This window comes from Mesoplodon densirostris, chromosome 19, assembly GCF_025265405.1.
Source record: "Mesoplodon densirostris isolate mMesDen1 chromosome 19, mMesDen1 primary haplotype, whole genome shotgun sequence".
In the NCBI taxonomy this organism is placed as follows: Eukaryota; Metazoa; Chordata; class Mammalia; order Artiodactyla; family Ziphiidae; genus Mesoplodon; species Mesoplodon densirostris.
In genome coordinates this window covers 61625193-61641413 of record NC_082679.1, presented here as the reverse complement: position 1 = coordinate 61641413, position 16221 = coordinate 61625193, and the positions used below count along the sequence as shown (strand labels likewise).

The 16221-nt window shown below is 55.3% G+C and overlaps 1 protein-coding gene across 1 annotated transcript; it reads right to left on the bottom strand.

The window, feature by feature from the left end:
• Window positions 1-8026: 8026 nt before the first annotated feature.
• ADAD2 (adenosine deaminase domain containing 2) lies at window positions 8027-14226 on the bottom strand. The gene is made up of 10 exons (XM_060085115.1): window positions 13764-14226; window positions 10355-10495; window positions 9944-9991; window positions 9730-9855; window positions 9497-9647; window positions 9252-9419; window positions 8957-9177; window positions 8592-8835; window positions 8217-8337; window positions 8027-8131 (listed from the first exon to the last, which is right to left on the bottom strand). The coding sequence occupies exons 1-10, from the start codon at window positions 14224-14226 to the stop codon at window positions 8027-8029; spliced, it is 1788 nt and encodes a 595-aa protein (XP_059941098.1).
• Between the last annotated feature and the right edge of the window lie 1995 nt (window positions 14227-16221).

The window sequence follows — 16221 nt, the reverse complement described above, 5'->3', positions numbered from 1 at the left end:
GTACAAGGTGGTGGCAGCCCTGGAGTCTCATCTTTTGTTCCCCAGCTGAGCACACCTGGGAGGGGCCTCGATGGCACCTCCCACCAGTGATTCGGCCGGGCACAGCTGCACACCGTCGGCTGTAAATCCGCTGAGAAAGAGCACGGGGTTGCAAATGGATGATGGAGAGAAGGCTGTGGACCTGTGGATCTGATGTAGTTCATGTGTAAGCGTGTTAGCATTTCATTAGCGGGGACAACTTAACATGCTGTTTATTCATTCCACTAGTATTTAGTGCAGGCCTACTATGTGCTGGGCACACGCCTTCCCCTGACCTCAACGCCAGGGTCAGTGTGGCCTCGGGCTCTGGCACGGGGGGCACCCACATCAGCATCTAGCTTCAAGCTGGCCTTGATCTTGTGGGGAGCCCTCGTTCCCTTTGACTTCTCCGGGTGCACTCCCAGCTGACAGGCACACATGTCCCCGTCCCTCTAACTCCCCAAAAGTCAGCAGGGCACCCCCCAGTCCTTCCCATGCTATTCCACGAAATAGGCGCTTTGCATAGTGGCAAGGTGGCCAGTCTCACAAGGAAAAGCCCTACCCCCTGGAAAAGCCTCCTGTGACTTTAGCCCCTCTCTGTCAGTTTCAGGCATTGGGCCAGGTCTGTGGTTTTCCAGCTGGGGTTTCACGAACACCCTCAGGGCTGCTGTGTGGGTGGAGAGCTCTGAATCCCAAGGTGCAGCACTTGCAAATAATGATTTTTAAAAGAATGTGCAAATTTCTAGATACCCTCCCCCATTTCAGTCATGGCCCCCACTGGGGGCAAGCTCACCCCAGATCAGGCAAGGCCTGGGACCCACATCAGGCACCATATCCGTCCTTCTTCTGATTGGACTTTTCTGTGCTGCGTGCCTGAGGCAATAACTCCCCACTCTGGCTCAGCCCATCCTGTGACTGGCTCCCACCCAGGGCTCTCGGTTTTCCTCTGTTTCCCATACCAGTCATCTGAACAAAATGTGCCAGAACTAAAAGAAAAATAGGTGAGCCCATCACCAACATTATGAGGCTCTATAACGTCTCAGTACATGCCCGGTGGAAATTCTTTACCAAATTAGAAGTGGAAAATTGGAATTGATCGCTCACATGTGGGGCTTAATTAAAGGCTCTATTTTTTTCTCCCTGCCATGTCCCGGGGGATTGGTCTCCTTGTGATTAGCCTAGCCTGACTGAGCAGCCTTTCCTTCATGCTGATTGGGTGGGATGGGGATGACCAGCGAGTTGCTAGGCGGTCTCTTCATCCCCATTGGCTGAAAGGAGTCTTGCGATTCCCAGAAGGGCTTGTTTTTCTCGGAGGCCAATGGGCATGACTGCAGCCAAAAGTCAAAAATTTCCAGCTGAAGGCAAAAGAGCAAAGGCCCCTTTACTTCAAACTTATTTTCATGCGGCTCCCAGAGGCAAATTTAAAATGTTGGTTCAACACCTCTCTAGCCAGAGTTGAGCCCAAGTGAATTGAGGATGGATGGGTTAATTCTTCAACGCAATGCAAGTGGGGCTGGACCCACTGACTCTATTTTCATAGCTTTTAGGACTGGAGAAATTGACACCTGGAAGGCCCATCAGAAGGCAGCCTAAGCAGGTGGTTTCCATGAGGTGTCCCTAAACATCTGGAGATTAAGTGTCTCAAAATGCACAGCTTTGAGAAAGGGTTCAGTGATTTTATCAACCCTCAGGGGATCCATGACCCCTGAAAAAGGACAAGAAGTTAAGTAAATGAACTTCTGCATTTTAAGATGGGGAGACCAAGGCTCAGAGAGGGAAAGCCACCTACCCAAGGCCACACAGCATGTTCGTTTAGTTAGATCCGAGCAGCCTGATTCCCAGCAGGACACTCTTTCTAGTATATCAGCTCTTAGATTCATCTGAAACAGTGCCCAAGACCTCAAAGAAAATATTCAAGACAAGATTCTAACACTTTGCCATGCCACCCTGAACAGAGTAAGGAGGGTGGTCTTGGGGTCCCTGGGTACCAACACTTAACCCTTTGTATAACATGGGCATGGAAATTGAGTTCACTGGGCCTTCCTTTTCTCATTGATCCCGTGGAGAAGGTGGATGAGATAGTTGTTAAATTCCCTCCCAGCATGGACAGTCTGGGATTCTGGAAGTTCACTGCTACAACTTATACGATGGAGAGAGAGGGGCAGGTAAGAAACGGAGAGAGGTGAGAAAGAAAAGCTGACCACAGTCCCCGACTATCCGCAGAATTGCTCCCATAGCAAAAATCAGCAAGTAGTTCAAGTTTGAATAGTTCCTGAAGATCTCTGTCCGCCAGCTGCCCGCCACATGCCTACCCATCCACCTGGGTGCCTCGCCCCAGTGCCTGGCTGCACGGCTCTACATGACCCATGCCCACCTCCCTCCAGTGGCGTTAAACTCCCTCCCTCCTCTTGTTCTTGTTGAAATGCTCATAATGGGCATCACTTGTTGAATGATTACTAGGCACCCCGCAATTGATTTTTTTAACATTTTATTTGGGAAACATGTCAAACTGACCAAAACTTGCAAAGAACAAAATCAGTACATAGACAACTCCAATACACCTTTTAAGAAACATTTGGCCCCATTTGTTTTTATCATTTGCTCTATTTTTTTATTATCTATATAGCATGCTTTTCTGGACCATTTGAGAATAGATGACTATATCATGGCACTTTGCTTTCAGAACTTTAGAAGGTAGTAACTGGAAAGCCTATCAGAAGACCATCGGTCCAAGGATTCCCAGCCAAGAGCTTCCACAAGGGGTTTGGGAATCTCTGGAGATGACATGAAACAAAGCACGTGTACATTATGTGCATTCAGAGTGCACTGTTCAATGATTTCATCAGGTTCTCAAAGGAATCTCTGACTCCTCCCCCAAGTAAAAGGATAGAAGCTCTAAGGTAAACCAACTCCTTCATTTTAAGATGGAGAGCCCAAGGAGGCCCGAAACACTTTGGTACGTAGATCCTAAGAATAAGGATATTCTCTTACAAAGCCATAATGCAGTTACCAATGTCAGCACATTTAACTTGGACGCAATATTTTAATCTAACCTACTGCCTGGTCCACTTTTGTCAGCTGACCTAATAATATCCTTTATAGGATTTCCCGTCTGGGACAGGATCCAGCATAGGCCTGGATGTTGCATTTCCTTGTCCTATCTCTTTAGCCTCCTGTGATCTGGATCTTTCCACAGCCTTTCTTCGACATAGATGACATGGAAATTTGGGGTGAGTATAGACCTCTCCTTATTTAGTAAAACATGCCTCATTTTGTGCCCATCCCATCTCCTTGTGCTTAGATTGAGGCTGTGCTTTCCTGGCCACACACTATATCTGAGGTTGTGTCCCTCTCAGGGTATCACATCTGGGGGCGCCATCACCGGTGACATAAAAGCCCTTTATTTGGGAGGTGACCCCAGGAAATGCTGGCAAGGGAGTGGAGAGTGAGAAAGAGAAAGAGAGCAGGGGAGTGGTGGCCAGGCCCAAGCCATTCAAATAAGAAACAAAATTAACCCCTGCTCCCATGCAGGCTGGATAGAACATGCCAGATGGCCGGCAGTGCATGGACCATTGGCGCCTCGGTGAGGAGGAGAGAGGGTCCGCCTGGCAGGTGACCCCATCCCCGAGGCTCAGAGCAGGTCCTCACTCTCCAGCTGCCACGAGAAGGGGACTGTCCCTTGCCCTCCTGACCCTGCCAGCCCAGGAACCAACCGCCTGCCTCACAGATTCTCAGAGCTGTACGGTCCTTGCGGTCACTGGGCCCAACCTGGCCCTTTTACGGGTGTGGACCCGGAGGCCCAGGAAGGGGACGTGATGGGGCAGGTCACACGGTCAGAGGCGGCAAAGCCAGGACTGGCAGGCAGCGCCCGCAGCTCTGAGCCTCCTGACCCTTGCCCAGCGCTGGGCTCATCCGTCATTTGACATCTAACCAAGGGGCACCTCTGGGAACACAATGTCAGTTAAAAATAAAACAAAGGGACGCCGCTGTCCCCACCAGTCCTGTGGCTCTGGGGCCGTCCAGAGCAGCCCGGCTGAGGCTGCACGAGCCCAGCCTCCCTGGCCGCCAGCTCCAGGTGACGCGCAGAGAAGGCACATGACTTTCATAAATCACCTTTCCTGCAAGGGGGACAAAGGGAAAAAAGCATGAAATTGGGCGCCCTGAGCTAAAATTAGCCAATCTTGCTGTTCCAAAGGCTTCCATTGCACTCAATGACTGGCTTGAAATAAGATCCCCTGGGAAACTCAGCAATTTCACCTGGTGCCTTCCTAACTAAGCTTTCCGGGGCTCCCCTCCCCGACGCTTGCAACTCCTAGAGAAACATTAAACTGTACTAAGAAACGATAAGTGGCTGCTCTGGTGTATCGGGGCAGGTCTAGCCTCGGGGACTGCTGGGACTGACCTAAGGATGTCGGAGGAGGTGGGAGGGTCCCCCAGGTGATGGGTGGCAGGGGTCAGGGCTCACCAACCCCTGGGCTGTGGCCAAGTCAGAAGTTGGAAGGGCAATGGTTAGTTTCTGGGGCAGAGTTTCTTAAATGCCTGCCATGTGCCAGGCATTGTCCTGTCAGCAAGACAGATGCTCCTGGAGAGGGCAGGGTGGTGACGGGACTAACCATACATGGCACCGGCCCTGAGGAGGTCTGCCTTGGTTCTCCCAGATGTTTGGGTTCCCCCAGAAGCAGACCCCGAGGCAAGGATTTACATACCGGCAGTTTATTTGGGAGAGGAACTGAACCAACACTTTACATTTTTAGGACACACCCACAAATATCAGAAATATTTTGTTTCCAAGGACAGGAATCTCTAATCAGACTTCGTTAAACAAGCAGACAAACAAAAGGAGACTTATTGGTTCTTAGAACTGACAATACACAAGCAGTTCAGGTGTGGTTTAACCCACATTCTTTAGGTCTTTCTGAATGCTTCTACAGGTCAGCAAAAAAGAGCTCACAATAAAATGGAAATTTTCAAAATGTCTTCTAGAGCCGTATTTTAGAACAGGGTTTTTGTTCTTTCTCTCTAACCCACTCCTGTAAAGAGAAGATACTATCATTCATTCATTTTACATTCAACGCTTGTTTGTTGGGCATATTCTATGTGGGAGACCTCAAGGAGGGGATGGAGAGAAACAGACAACAGGCTGACCCCCCGGAGCTGGGAGCAGCCAGGCCCTATGACAGCCACCAACGATGACCGCTAACGTCGGGAACAGTGCTCGGCACACTTCTCAGTTCATCCCACCATGACCCTGCAGGCCACGCGTTTGTGACCGATTTCCCAGGTGGGGAAACTGAGGCTTGGAAAGGTGGAGTAGCCCCTCGGCCGCTGGGTCCACACCTGTGCTCAGCGGTGAAGACCACACACGGGGAGGGGCAGCACAGTGCCGGGGTCCAGGGCAGAGCCCCGGAGCTTGGAGCTGCAGGGAAGGGAAGGTGGGCCTGATGGCAAAGGCGTCGTGGAGGAAGCGGCATTTGAGCTGTGTCCGGCTGGGTTACGTCACCTCCCTGCTCAAATATGCTGTTGGCAAAACTTCACTCAGAGGGGATCGGGCCAAGAAGACATTAACAGGCTCTCCTTTCAGAAGCAGCCTTCATCATCACCCTGCAATCATAAATAAGCTGAGTCAAAGGAACTGAGCGAACATTGTGTAATAGGGACTGTCTTGGGAGGGGAGGATTGGCCAGGCAGATTTATGCAACATGGGGACAAATATTACTTACTGGGCAGAACACAGCAGAGTTAATGTCATTCTGAATAACTTGTTTACCCACTAATTATGTGATTAATGAATATCAAAAGGCTCGTTGCATAGAACTGCCATTTGGAATGGCTGGTATATTTCTGGATCTGGTTGTAGTCACCATCACAGGACAAAAAGGAAATCAATTTAAATGCTCTCCAGGGGGAAAAATGTATAATAAATGTGCTAATTAATAGGCTTGGCTGTTTTAAAAATCCTCCCCATCCTTGAAAAAAATAACCATGAGAAATAATTATTTCAAAGCTCGCCTAAGTTTGTTTCCTTTTAAATAACAACACGGGTAAATAACCTCGCTGTTTTCTCAGTTAAAGAAGAAGAAAAAAAAAATCAGCGCTTACCTGGCTCTGGAGACCCTCCATCCGGGTCCAAACTTCCCTCTGCCCTTCCTTTGCACATGCGCATTCCTGGACACCTGTCCCGCCTTTGGCAGCTACTCCCACCTCCCCCAGCCCCTTTCCTGCCCTCTCCCAAGCCCGCCAGCCCGCAGCTCTTTCTCTCAGTGGCAAAGGCTGCATCTCTCACCCTCGTGGCCGTTAGGAAAGAGCTGAGGAGCGATGGTCGGAGCCAGGAGGGAGCTCCTGGAGCCATGCGGTCCAGTCATGTTATAAAAGAGGTCGGGGGTTCTGTCCAAGGTCACAGAAGCAACTCCAGTGGCAGCCCAGGCGGTGAGTGGGATTGAGGGGCTTGGAAGTCAGGTGCCTGGACAGGAACCGCAGCTCCATCCTGACCCCGCATGCTCTTCTGGAGCTTACCCAACTTCACCTTCGGAGTTTTCTCCCCAGTAAATGGGGGCAGCGATAGCGTCTACCTCTCCGATAGGACAGCATCTGTAAAGCCTCGGGTGCAGGGCCTCCAGAGCCTCTAGCCTGTCAGCTATTTCCTCTGCCACCACATCCCTCCCACGTCCACTCGTGGACAGCGGCACTGGTTGAAAGGGAGGGAGCATGGGCCCAGCGGACAGGCAGAGGGAAAGCCCAGCCTGAGGCCAGATGGGCTGGAGGAGAACAGGCCACCTGGGCTGGCCTTCCAGTTGTTTCTCCAGACGAGTCGACCCAAGTGCACGGAGGTTAAGCAGCAGCCGAGGCCACACACACCCGGGGCCAGCCGGGAGGTGGCTTGGTGGGAGGGGATGCTATCCCAGGGCTCCACCATCTGCTCCGGCCTGGCCCAGCTTCCCAGCCCACCCGGGAGAGCAGTCTGTAGTTTTGAACCCTGAAACTGCTGAGGGAGCAGGGAGCGTCCGGCCACGGGGTGTGGGGCTGGGGGCTGGTGTGGTCCTCAAGCCCCCCTGGCCCCAGGTCCCCAGACTTCGAAGCTGCCTGTACTCCTGCTCAACAGGCCCTGCCCAGGCTGGGGTGGCGCCCAGGCCTGCAGACCCGTGCGTGGGTGTGTGTGCACGTGTGCGTGTGTGCACGTGTGAAGTGTACAGCATCTTCCCTCCACACCTAAGGTCCTTGGAGGGCCCGGGAGTCCCCACAGACTTACTGCAGTCTCCCGAGGAGAAGGAAGGAGACCCGCCCACCTGGCCTGAGAGGCAGGCTAGGCAGCCCCCATCCAGCGGGCACAGGGGCTCGGGCCGGTCACAGCCTCAGCTGGTGCGCCAGCTGGGGCGGCCGGAGAAAGCCTGGGCTCAGCTCTGCGTGAGCCTCCTGCTGGCGCCCAGCGCTGCCCCATCCACTCGCGGGAACCCAGAGGACGCGGAGGGCAGGAGCTGGGGCTGCCGCCCGCCCGGGGCCCGCCTCTCCTCCCAAAGCCACCCTTCCCGGCAGCGGCTGGCCCGACCCAGCTGGCTCTACGGGCCTCGTGGCTGCCTCCTCTGGCCAGGTGCCACCCTTCTCCCCCCGCCCTGCCGGGCGAGCCCTGGGAAAGGAAGGAGACCAGGGAGGACAGGCTCCCACACCCGCCGCCCGAGACACCACACGGCCGCCCCCAGGCGCGCAGGCTGGGCGACGATGCAGTGGTTCTGTGAGGAGGCTCCAGCCGAGCCCCGGCCACCGCGGGGGCTTCTCCCTTCACAAACCGAGGGGCTACGGCTCCCCTCTTCCTCGCCAGAAAGCCGACAATACACAGAACCACCAGAAACAGCTTCTTTATGCGAGCCCGAATATGCAGCCGCCCCACCTCTCCAGCACGCCAGGCCCTCCCTCCACCCCCAGCTTCACCCTGTGCCCCCATGCCCCCGCCCAGAAATGGCCCTCCTCCGGCAGGCTCCGCCTGGGCTCAGGGACCTCGGCCCGGACGTCTGTTTCAGTTTCTGAACTTGCCCACCAGTGGTTTCGAGGGCCAGGCCCCCAGGCCCTGCTGGTCCAGGAGGAGAGACAGCTGCTGGCGAGCCTCCTGGTAGGGCCCAGCCTAGGGCGGGAGATGAGACGGTGGAGAGAGGGTGCCTGCTGGGGGTGCAGGAGAAAGGGGGCTGCGGGGCAGGGAAGCGGCTGACCTTGGCTGCCTCGTAGGTCTTCAAGGCCAGGAGGTGGGACTTCCCGAGAGCGCGGGCAGCCTGGCGGAAGGCCCAGAGAAAGGCAGCCTTGCAGAGGCGGGAGGGAGGCCCCAGGGCAGCGCTGGGGATGGAGAGAAAGGGACCGAACGTCGGGGGAGGGCAAGGGAGGACAACACTAACAGGCCTACTCCACGCCCCTCACACCACCTCCACGCCGTGACCATCCGGGGCGGGGGGCGGGGGGCGTCACGGGGTGGGTCACATTACCGGTAAGAGGCTGGCGGCTAGATGTGCTCTCTTTCCCCACGGGCAGGGAGCGGGGACCCCCACCGCCAGGCGCCCCTCCCGCCGCCCCCCACCCCGGGCCCCGCTCACTCGGCCTTCACACGCCCGGTGGCCACATCCACCACCTCGACGTCAGGGTCCCCCAGGCTCCAGTTGAGGCTCAGGCCCTGGCAGGTGTTGGAGGGGAGGTCGGAGGGGGCCACCGAGGGCCCCGCAAACAGGTGCAGCATGGTCCGGGTGTAGGGGGGCGGCAGGCACGGCCCCAAGGCCCCGTCGAGGTCGGGCCGGGTGTGGATGGCCCTGCCCAGGGCCGGGGTGTTCTGGCAGGGGTCGGCTGTGGGGGCAGAGGGCCCAGGACGAGACCTGAGTCTCCGCCACGCTCCCCAACCCCCGCACCCCCCATCCCCCCCACCCCCGCCCCAGCCCGCCTCAGCCCTCCCGCCCTCGGGCCTCACCCAGGACCAGGCTGCTGGCGTAGACGGGGGGCAGGAAGTGCGCCAGCAGCGCACCACCCAGCCCCAGCACGGCCCAGCGTGCCAGCTTGTCGCTGGCCGAGAGGCAGCCCACGTGGGTGTCGCGGAGCGCAGGGGCCACGTAGCACACGGGCTTCAGCTGCCCCTGGATGTGGGCCTGCAGATGGAGCGGGCAGCTGTGCGGGAGGCCTTGCGACGGGAGGCTGCAGAGGACGCGGGGCTCAGGGCCGCTCTCCCCACCCCCGCCCACACGGCCCTCCCCGGGCGCGCCACATACTCGATGTCGTGGGCAGCTCCCCTGGGGGTGTTGCTGACGTACAGGTGCAGGAAGATCCCGGGTTTGAGGGCGAAGGGGGGCCAAGACCCCGGCTGGGGGACCACCACAGACCGTTCCTTGCCCTTGGGGCCCCCCTGCGTGGCCAGCAGGAGCTGCCGGAACAGGAACCTGGGGGCGGACGGAGCGGCAGCTGGGGCGGCCCGGCCCACCCGGGGCGGCCGCAGAGGGTCCCCCCGACCCCTCACCTCAGCAGGGCCCGGCGGGCCACCACCAGCCCGTGGCAGTCGTGGAGCTGTCGGCCCGAGAAGTCCAGCCACCTGGCACAGCTGCCACTGCCGGTGCCCAGCGCCACCAGCTGGTAGATCTCCTTGGCGTGGCCCTGGGAGCCTGGGACCTCTGCAGGGAAGGGGGCAGAGGTGACTAGACTGAGGCGAGAGGCCCAGGGGCCTTCCGAGGTGAGGGGCAGGGCCAGCCCTACCTCTCTCCAGGATGACTGCGGCCACAGTCCCCTTGCAGGCCCAGTACTGTGAGCTCGCGTCCACCAGGCGGTCAAAGCCAACGCTGACCACGGCCGCGCAGCGCTGCTCGTGGGTCAGGATGTTCTCTGCGGGTGAGGGAGAGGGCGGAGGTGGGGGGCCCCACAGGCCACACCCCTCCCGTGCCAGGGGCCAGGTCAATGGGGGCCCACCTACCGATGCTCAGGGTGGCGAGTGGAGGCCAGATGGGGGTCTTTGGGGTCTCTGGAAGACAGACAAGGGGCGGGCTACCGTAGGTGCTGGGGTCTGCCCTCCTGTCCTGTGCCCTTCAGGAATCCCAGAAGTCCCACTGGCAAGCAGTGTGTGTGTGTGGGGGGGGGGGGTCATCCTCCAGAAGCTGAAAGTTCCTGGGCTGCCCCCAGCAGTCCCTGTCCCCAAGGACTGCTAACATCCTTCAAAGGACGTTAGGGCCTGGTCAGCTCACACCGCCCGCCCCACCCTCCCCCGCCCAGCTCCCTGCTGGCCGGGTCCTGATGCCCAGATGGTCTCCGCAGCGACTCACCCCTCCCCACACACATGCACCCGCCCCCACGGGGGCTCAGGGCCCTGGGTCACCTGCCCCTGTACCTGGGCTCTCCAGCCGATGCTGGATGTAGTGGAGGGCAGCCAGAGCTGCCTGCTGCTTGGCCTCTGGCTTACTGTAGGCGGTGCCCGCAGCGCAGACCACCCCATCCAGCTCCACGGACACAGAGGTGGGCAAGCAGGGGTCTGGGGAAGGAGGGGCTGAGAAGTAGCACCAGGCACCTTACCCGCATCATGGGCCCTTTCTAGGAGGGCCATGACACCTGCCAGTGAGGAGGACAAGAATGACAAGGAGACAGGCCTGCTGACCTCCACCCAGGCCATGGCTACTCAGAATGCTCACTAGCCTCTCTGAAATAGGTCCCTATGACCCCACTTCACAGAGGGGGCACACAAAGGGCAGGTAGCGTGCCCAGGTGGCACCAGGACCCACATCCAGGGCTACACTGTTCCCAGGATGAAGGGCCCCTGTCTTCCCCCAAACACATAGCTCTATTTCTTTTCTACATTTGAAAGGGTCATCTTCCAAACACTACCACTTCAGGTGTTACTTACGACACAACAGAGACAGGTGAAAAATCCTAGAACTGGGATCACTTGGTCAAAGGGCATAAATTTACTTCCATTCGTGGTATTTGCTGGTACCTGCTGCTAAACTGGTTGCCCAAAGATCTCCCTTTTAGAAGAGAACCCACATTTCAGTACCCCTCCCTAGCACAGAGATTCACCTACTTTAAAAGGGCATCAAAAATGCCAACTAGTAGTAGTAAGGGAGGCTAGCATCAGGAATCCACGGCAGCCAGCGGGGTGACAATTAAATCTGGCAACAATCATCAAAGGCTGCTAGAACCACGAGGTGACGGTGTTCTGGGGAACAGGATAGCCACATCATCTGGAGATACCCCCCTCGGACGACTGATGACGCACCCAGGGGGAAGTGAAGACACCTGGCAGACGCCACCCTAGTCAGGCCCTCCCAGCTGACATCCCAGGGGTAGGCCAAACAGGTCTCAGGTCTGCTGGTGGGATGCACAGCCAGGGCCACGAGGTTCCTACAGGCGCTCCTGCCGGGTATGCATCACCTGAACCCAATCCTGAGGAAACAGACCCAAGTGAACGCAATTTCTACAGAACAACCGGCCCTTTGCAAAAACATCAATGTCCTGAAGCCAGAGACACTCGGAGGAATTGTTTCAGGTGAAAGGAGATTAAAGAGGTGTAAGAGCTAATGTGATAGGTCATGCTGGGTTGGGAAAAAATGGCCATTACTGTGACCAGTGGCAAAAATTGAATGTGAATGGTAATTAGCTAATAGGATCATATCAATGTTCAACTTCCAGAATTCGACCATTGAACCTGCCATCATAGAAGACGGCATCCTTGTTCTTAGGAAACATATGCTGAAGCATTTAAGGAGCAGTAAGTCAGTGTTCAGATTGTGCACGACAAATTAATGTGGATATTTATATATAAATATATAGAAGGGACGGAGAGAGAGACATACACAAAGTAAGTGGGGCAAATGTGAACTGCAGAAACTGGGTGAAGAGTTTATGGCAGTTCTTTTATACTATTCTTTGAAATTTTACCAAAATAAAAAATGACTGAAAATACGCCTATGCATGTGAACAGTGGAAAGGGGGACCTTAGGCAGAAGGGAGGGGCAATACTACCCAGTGGTTCAGCACAGGCTCTGAAAGCAGACTGCCCCCTCGCGGCTACAGCCTCTCTGGCCTGTCTCCCCGTGTGTAAAGTGGGGGCAACGGTATTGTGCCCCCTCGAGGAATACTTGTGAGGACGCAAGGAGTTACTGTCTGAAGGCCTTCAAACAACACCTGGCCCATCATCCAGAACTCATGAATGTTAGCTAGCATCATTGCTGTTGAATCGATTTCCTTACTTCTGTATTCCTGATGCTCTGGCATTTGGGGATTTGATCCTGGAGAGACCGACCCTCCCAGGGCTAGCTAATTCCTGGACATAGCAAATGAGTCCCCTGCAAGCACACCCTTTCATATGGAAACCAACCAATCCAGAGCTCACACCCCAACCATCAAACCGTCACACAAGCCAACACTCCCCATACCCTAAATCACCTCCCAGGCCAGGTACTAGACAACTAGGAACCAACCCCTAAGCCCTAAACTTACTGTCTTGCCTTCCTTGATCTTACACTTACTCTGCATTCCTACCCTGCCTCAACCGTTCTGTCCCAAGAAGACCCCAATAAAGGCTGTGGGTTGTGCTCTCCCCTCTCCTCTACCTCCGGACCACCCCCATCCTTTCCCACATGGTCCGGCATGGCAAGCTGTGCCTCCTGTTTCTAGGGATCTGTATTTACTTTTTCCTTCATGGCAATCATTCTCACGTCTGCTGTCTTACCATACCTGATTAAAACAAATCCCGGGTAGTTTTTTTTTTTTTTTTTTGGCTGTGTTGGGTCTTTGTTTCTGTGCGAGGGCTTTCTCTAGTTGTGGCAAGCGGAGGCCACTCTTCATTGCGGTGCGCGGGCCTCTCACTGTCATGGCCTCTCCCGTTGTGGAGCACAGGCTCCAGACGCGCAGGCTCAGTAGTTGTGGCTCACGGGCTTAGTTGCTCCGCGGCATGTGGGATCTTCCCAGACCAGGGCTCGAACCCGTGTCCCCTACATTGGCAGGCAGATTCTTAACCACTGCGCCACCAGGGAAGCCCCCGGGTAGATTTTTAACACATTATCTCTTTTTGAGCTGGTCCGTTGGGGTTCTCCTAGAAGGTTTGACAAATGCTCCCAAAAGCTTAAGGGATGATTCTCTTGCTGCCTCATGAGAAGCAGGGAATGTACTGGCTTAAAGTTGGGAATCTGAATTTAGGACCTGGTGTATTTGTTCTTGGGGAGGGCAGGGGGAGGATTGTAATGATTACATCTCTTTGCAGTGTTGCCATCATCAAGCTGTGTTTGATAATGTCTTTGACTCTGGGGCTGGCCCTCACTCAGGTATCTCCTCTCCAGTGCTGGCATGGCAACTCTGTGTGTAACTGGCCCTCAAAAAAGCCTGCTGGGGCTTCCCTGGTGGCGCAGTGGTTGAGAGTCTGCCTGCCGATGCAGGGGACACAGGTTCGTGCCCTGGTCTGGGAAGATCCCGCATGCCATGGAGCGGCGGAGCCTGTGAGCCATGGCCGCTGAGCCTGCGCGTCCGGAACCTGTGCTCCGCAAGGGGAGAGGCCACAACAGTGGGAGGCCCGCGTACCGCAAAAAAAAAAAAAAAAAAAAAAAAGCCTGCTGAAAGGCTGGGGTAGCTTGAGGCAGGTCCTTTAACCAACCCAAGCTTCAGATGTGGCCATGACCTGCCAGTTAGAAATCTGATGTACCTGGTGCTCCTGGCACCACGCTGCTCACAGCAGGGCCTACCCTCGGGCCCCAGGCTCAGGCCCAACTCACAGTCCTCCTCGGCCGTCCCAGCCCCCTGGGCCTCACCTGCTGTTTGGTCCTCTCGGAAGGTCAGGGAGACTCCCAGAGTGGCCGCGCACTGAGTAAGCAAGGCCACGGCCCGGCCCGGTGGCGGGTCTTTGATCTGTAGGCCCAGCTGTCTGGCTGCCGTCAGGAATTCCCCGGCGGGCCCTGCGGACGGAAAGGAGACCCTTTGGGACCTCCCCATCCTTCCCCTCGAGTCTTCCTGTGCCCGGGCTGCCCCCAGTTCCCAGACACGGGCCCCCAACCCGGGCCCACCATGCCCCGTCGCTGAGGCCTGGAACTGCCCGCCCTGCTCGGCGTCGTCGTCCGAGTTGGGAGCGGGCGTGGTCTCCCTGGGGTCTTGGCCCAGGCTGGCCGAAGGCCTCCTGGGGCTGGTCCCGGGGCTAATCTGCAATGACGCCGCCAGGCGGGGCTTCCTGCGGGCACCGGCATCCGTGCCCAGGGCTGTGCTGGCCTGTGAAGCCATGGCCGGATGCGAGGACCCGAGAGGACAGTGGGCACGATCTCACGCCACCCGGACCCTTTTACAGGCGAAAGTGAGCTCGCGCTTGGGGAGCACGTGGCACAACAGACAGTGCATGGAGAGCTCCGCCTCCTATCTCGCTCCTAGCCAATGAGAGCCCATAAAGCTGTGGCCGACAGTGTGCCCAGCCAATGGGAAGGCCAGTCTCTCAAACCGTTGGATGTGGACTGAGTGGCCGCCTGGCCAACATCCTACCTCCGGGGGGCGGGGCTTCAGGTGTGAGGTGGGGATGGGGCACTGGGCACTCCCATTAGCTTCTTCTGGGCCCTTGCCTGGTATTGGGGAGACGAAGACCAGGGGAGGGGTCTGGGGACCCAAGTTCAGCACCTCACCCCTGCTCCCATCCTAGGATGCCTCCCAAATCACGCCACATCATGCCAGCCTGCCCCCAGCTGCTTAATTGAGCCTGGCGGGGGCGGAGGGGTGGGGGGAGGCGGTAAGTCGGTCATCTTTCGATAAATGAAGGTGTTTTCAATTGCAGCAGCCCCACAGAATCTTTAGGACCTACATTTAAAAACTGTTCACCGTAGGCCTTCCTGAAACCAACTGTAAGTGCTCCATGTGTGCTCTAGCTAAAATTACTCATTTGGTACCCTGTCCACCCATCCACCCCCCAATTTTTTTTTTTTTTCCAGAAGGGATTTTGGGTTGGTTCCTAAAAATATCGCAAGACAGCAATTCTTTAAGATGAGGGACTAGGGATGAAGGAGAGAGAACAAAAATAAAATGAAGTTAGGGATGAAGACAATTTACATATGGCCTGCTACGATGCAACACAGTTGCTTGAAGGGGTTGGAAATGATAACAGTCTTGGAGCCAGTGAATGGGAAAACATAACCAATTATTCAATTTACAGTCTGTAAGCTTTGTCACTGTTGCTGCTGCTGCTGATTGCTACCTTTGGGTCTGAGAACACTAGCCAGTATTGGGGCAGTGTGGATACAGAAGCGTAGGCGGAGCAGTTGGTAGAACCAGAAACATTTGACTCAGGAAGAGCAGCTGCGGGGAGCGGCATAGATTCAAACTCCCAAACGTTTCAAGGATTGGCATCAGGAATTATGGTTTTTCTTTTGTGTGTAGCCTAGAGAGCAGAATTATACCTAGTAGAGGGATAGCATAGCAGGTGTTCAGTAGTGGAGTGAGGGCTACACAAATCCACAAAGACGTCACCAGAGTCACCAAAACGTAGAAACATCACCAGCAGGAAACTGCACGAACAAATGGTAATATATTCAGACAATGGACTATTACTCAGTAATAATTTTTTTTAAATAAACAAGCTACCTTTGTGCTCACAATCACATATGCATGTTGAATGAAAGAAGCTAGACTAAAAAGACTATCTTCCACATGATGCTATTTATATAAAGTTCTGGAGCTGGCAAAATTAATCTGTGGTGATGAGTCAGAATCATGGTAACTTCTTCAAGGAGGTATTGACTGACAAGTGGCACCAGGGAATTTTCTGGAGTGATGGAAATGTTCTCTGTCTTGATCTGGGTGGTTGTTATGTGGGTTTATATGTATGTAAGAACTTGATGAGTGTACACTTAAGACTTGTACACTTTACTGCATGTTAAGTATATTATCAGTAACAAGAGGAAACCTAACAGCTTGTTTATAGAAAGGGAAGAAGGAAGGAGGAAATGGAATTGGCCTCCCCGAGCAGAAGCTGGATGGGTGATGTGAATAGTGATGTGATAGGCAAAATAACGGTACCCCCAAGATGTCCACATCCTGATCGCCTCAGCCTATGACTATGTTACATCATATGGCAAGGGGAAATTACGGTTGCAGATGGAATTAAGGCTTCCAATCAGCCGAGTTTAAGAGAGGGAGATTTTCTGGGTGGGCCCAATGTAATCACAAGGGTCCTTAAACCAGAAAGAGACCGAAGAGTCAAAATCAGAGAGATGGCCTTGTGAGAAAGATTCAACT

Excerpts from the sequence above, each read along its gene's own strand:
- ADAD2 (XM_060085115.1), bottom strand. The coding sequence starts at position 14,226 with ATGGCTTCACAGGCCAGCACAGCCCTGGGCACGGATGCCGGTGCCCGC. Across the intron at positions 9,992-10,354 it reads GCATCGGCTGGAGAGCCCAG|AGACCCCAAAGACCCCCATC; the intron begins GTACAGGGGCAG and ends TCTGTCTTCCAG. Across the intron at positions 9,420-9,496 it reads GCCCGCCGGGCCCTGCTGAG|GTTCCTGTTCCGGCAGCTCC; the intron begins GTGAGGGGTCGG and ends GTCCGCCCCCAG.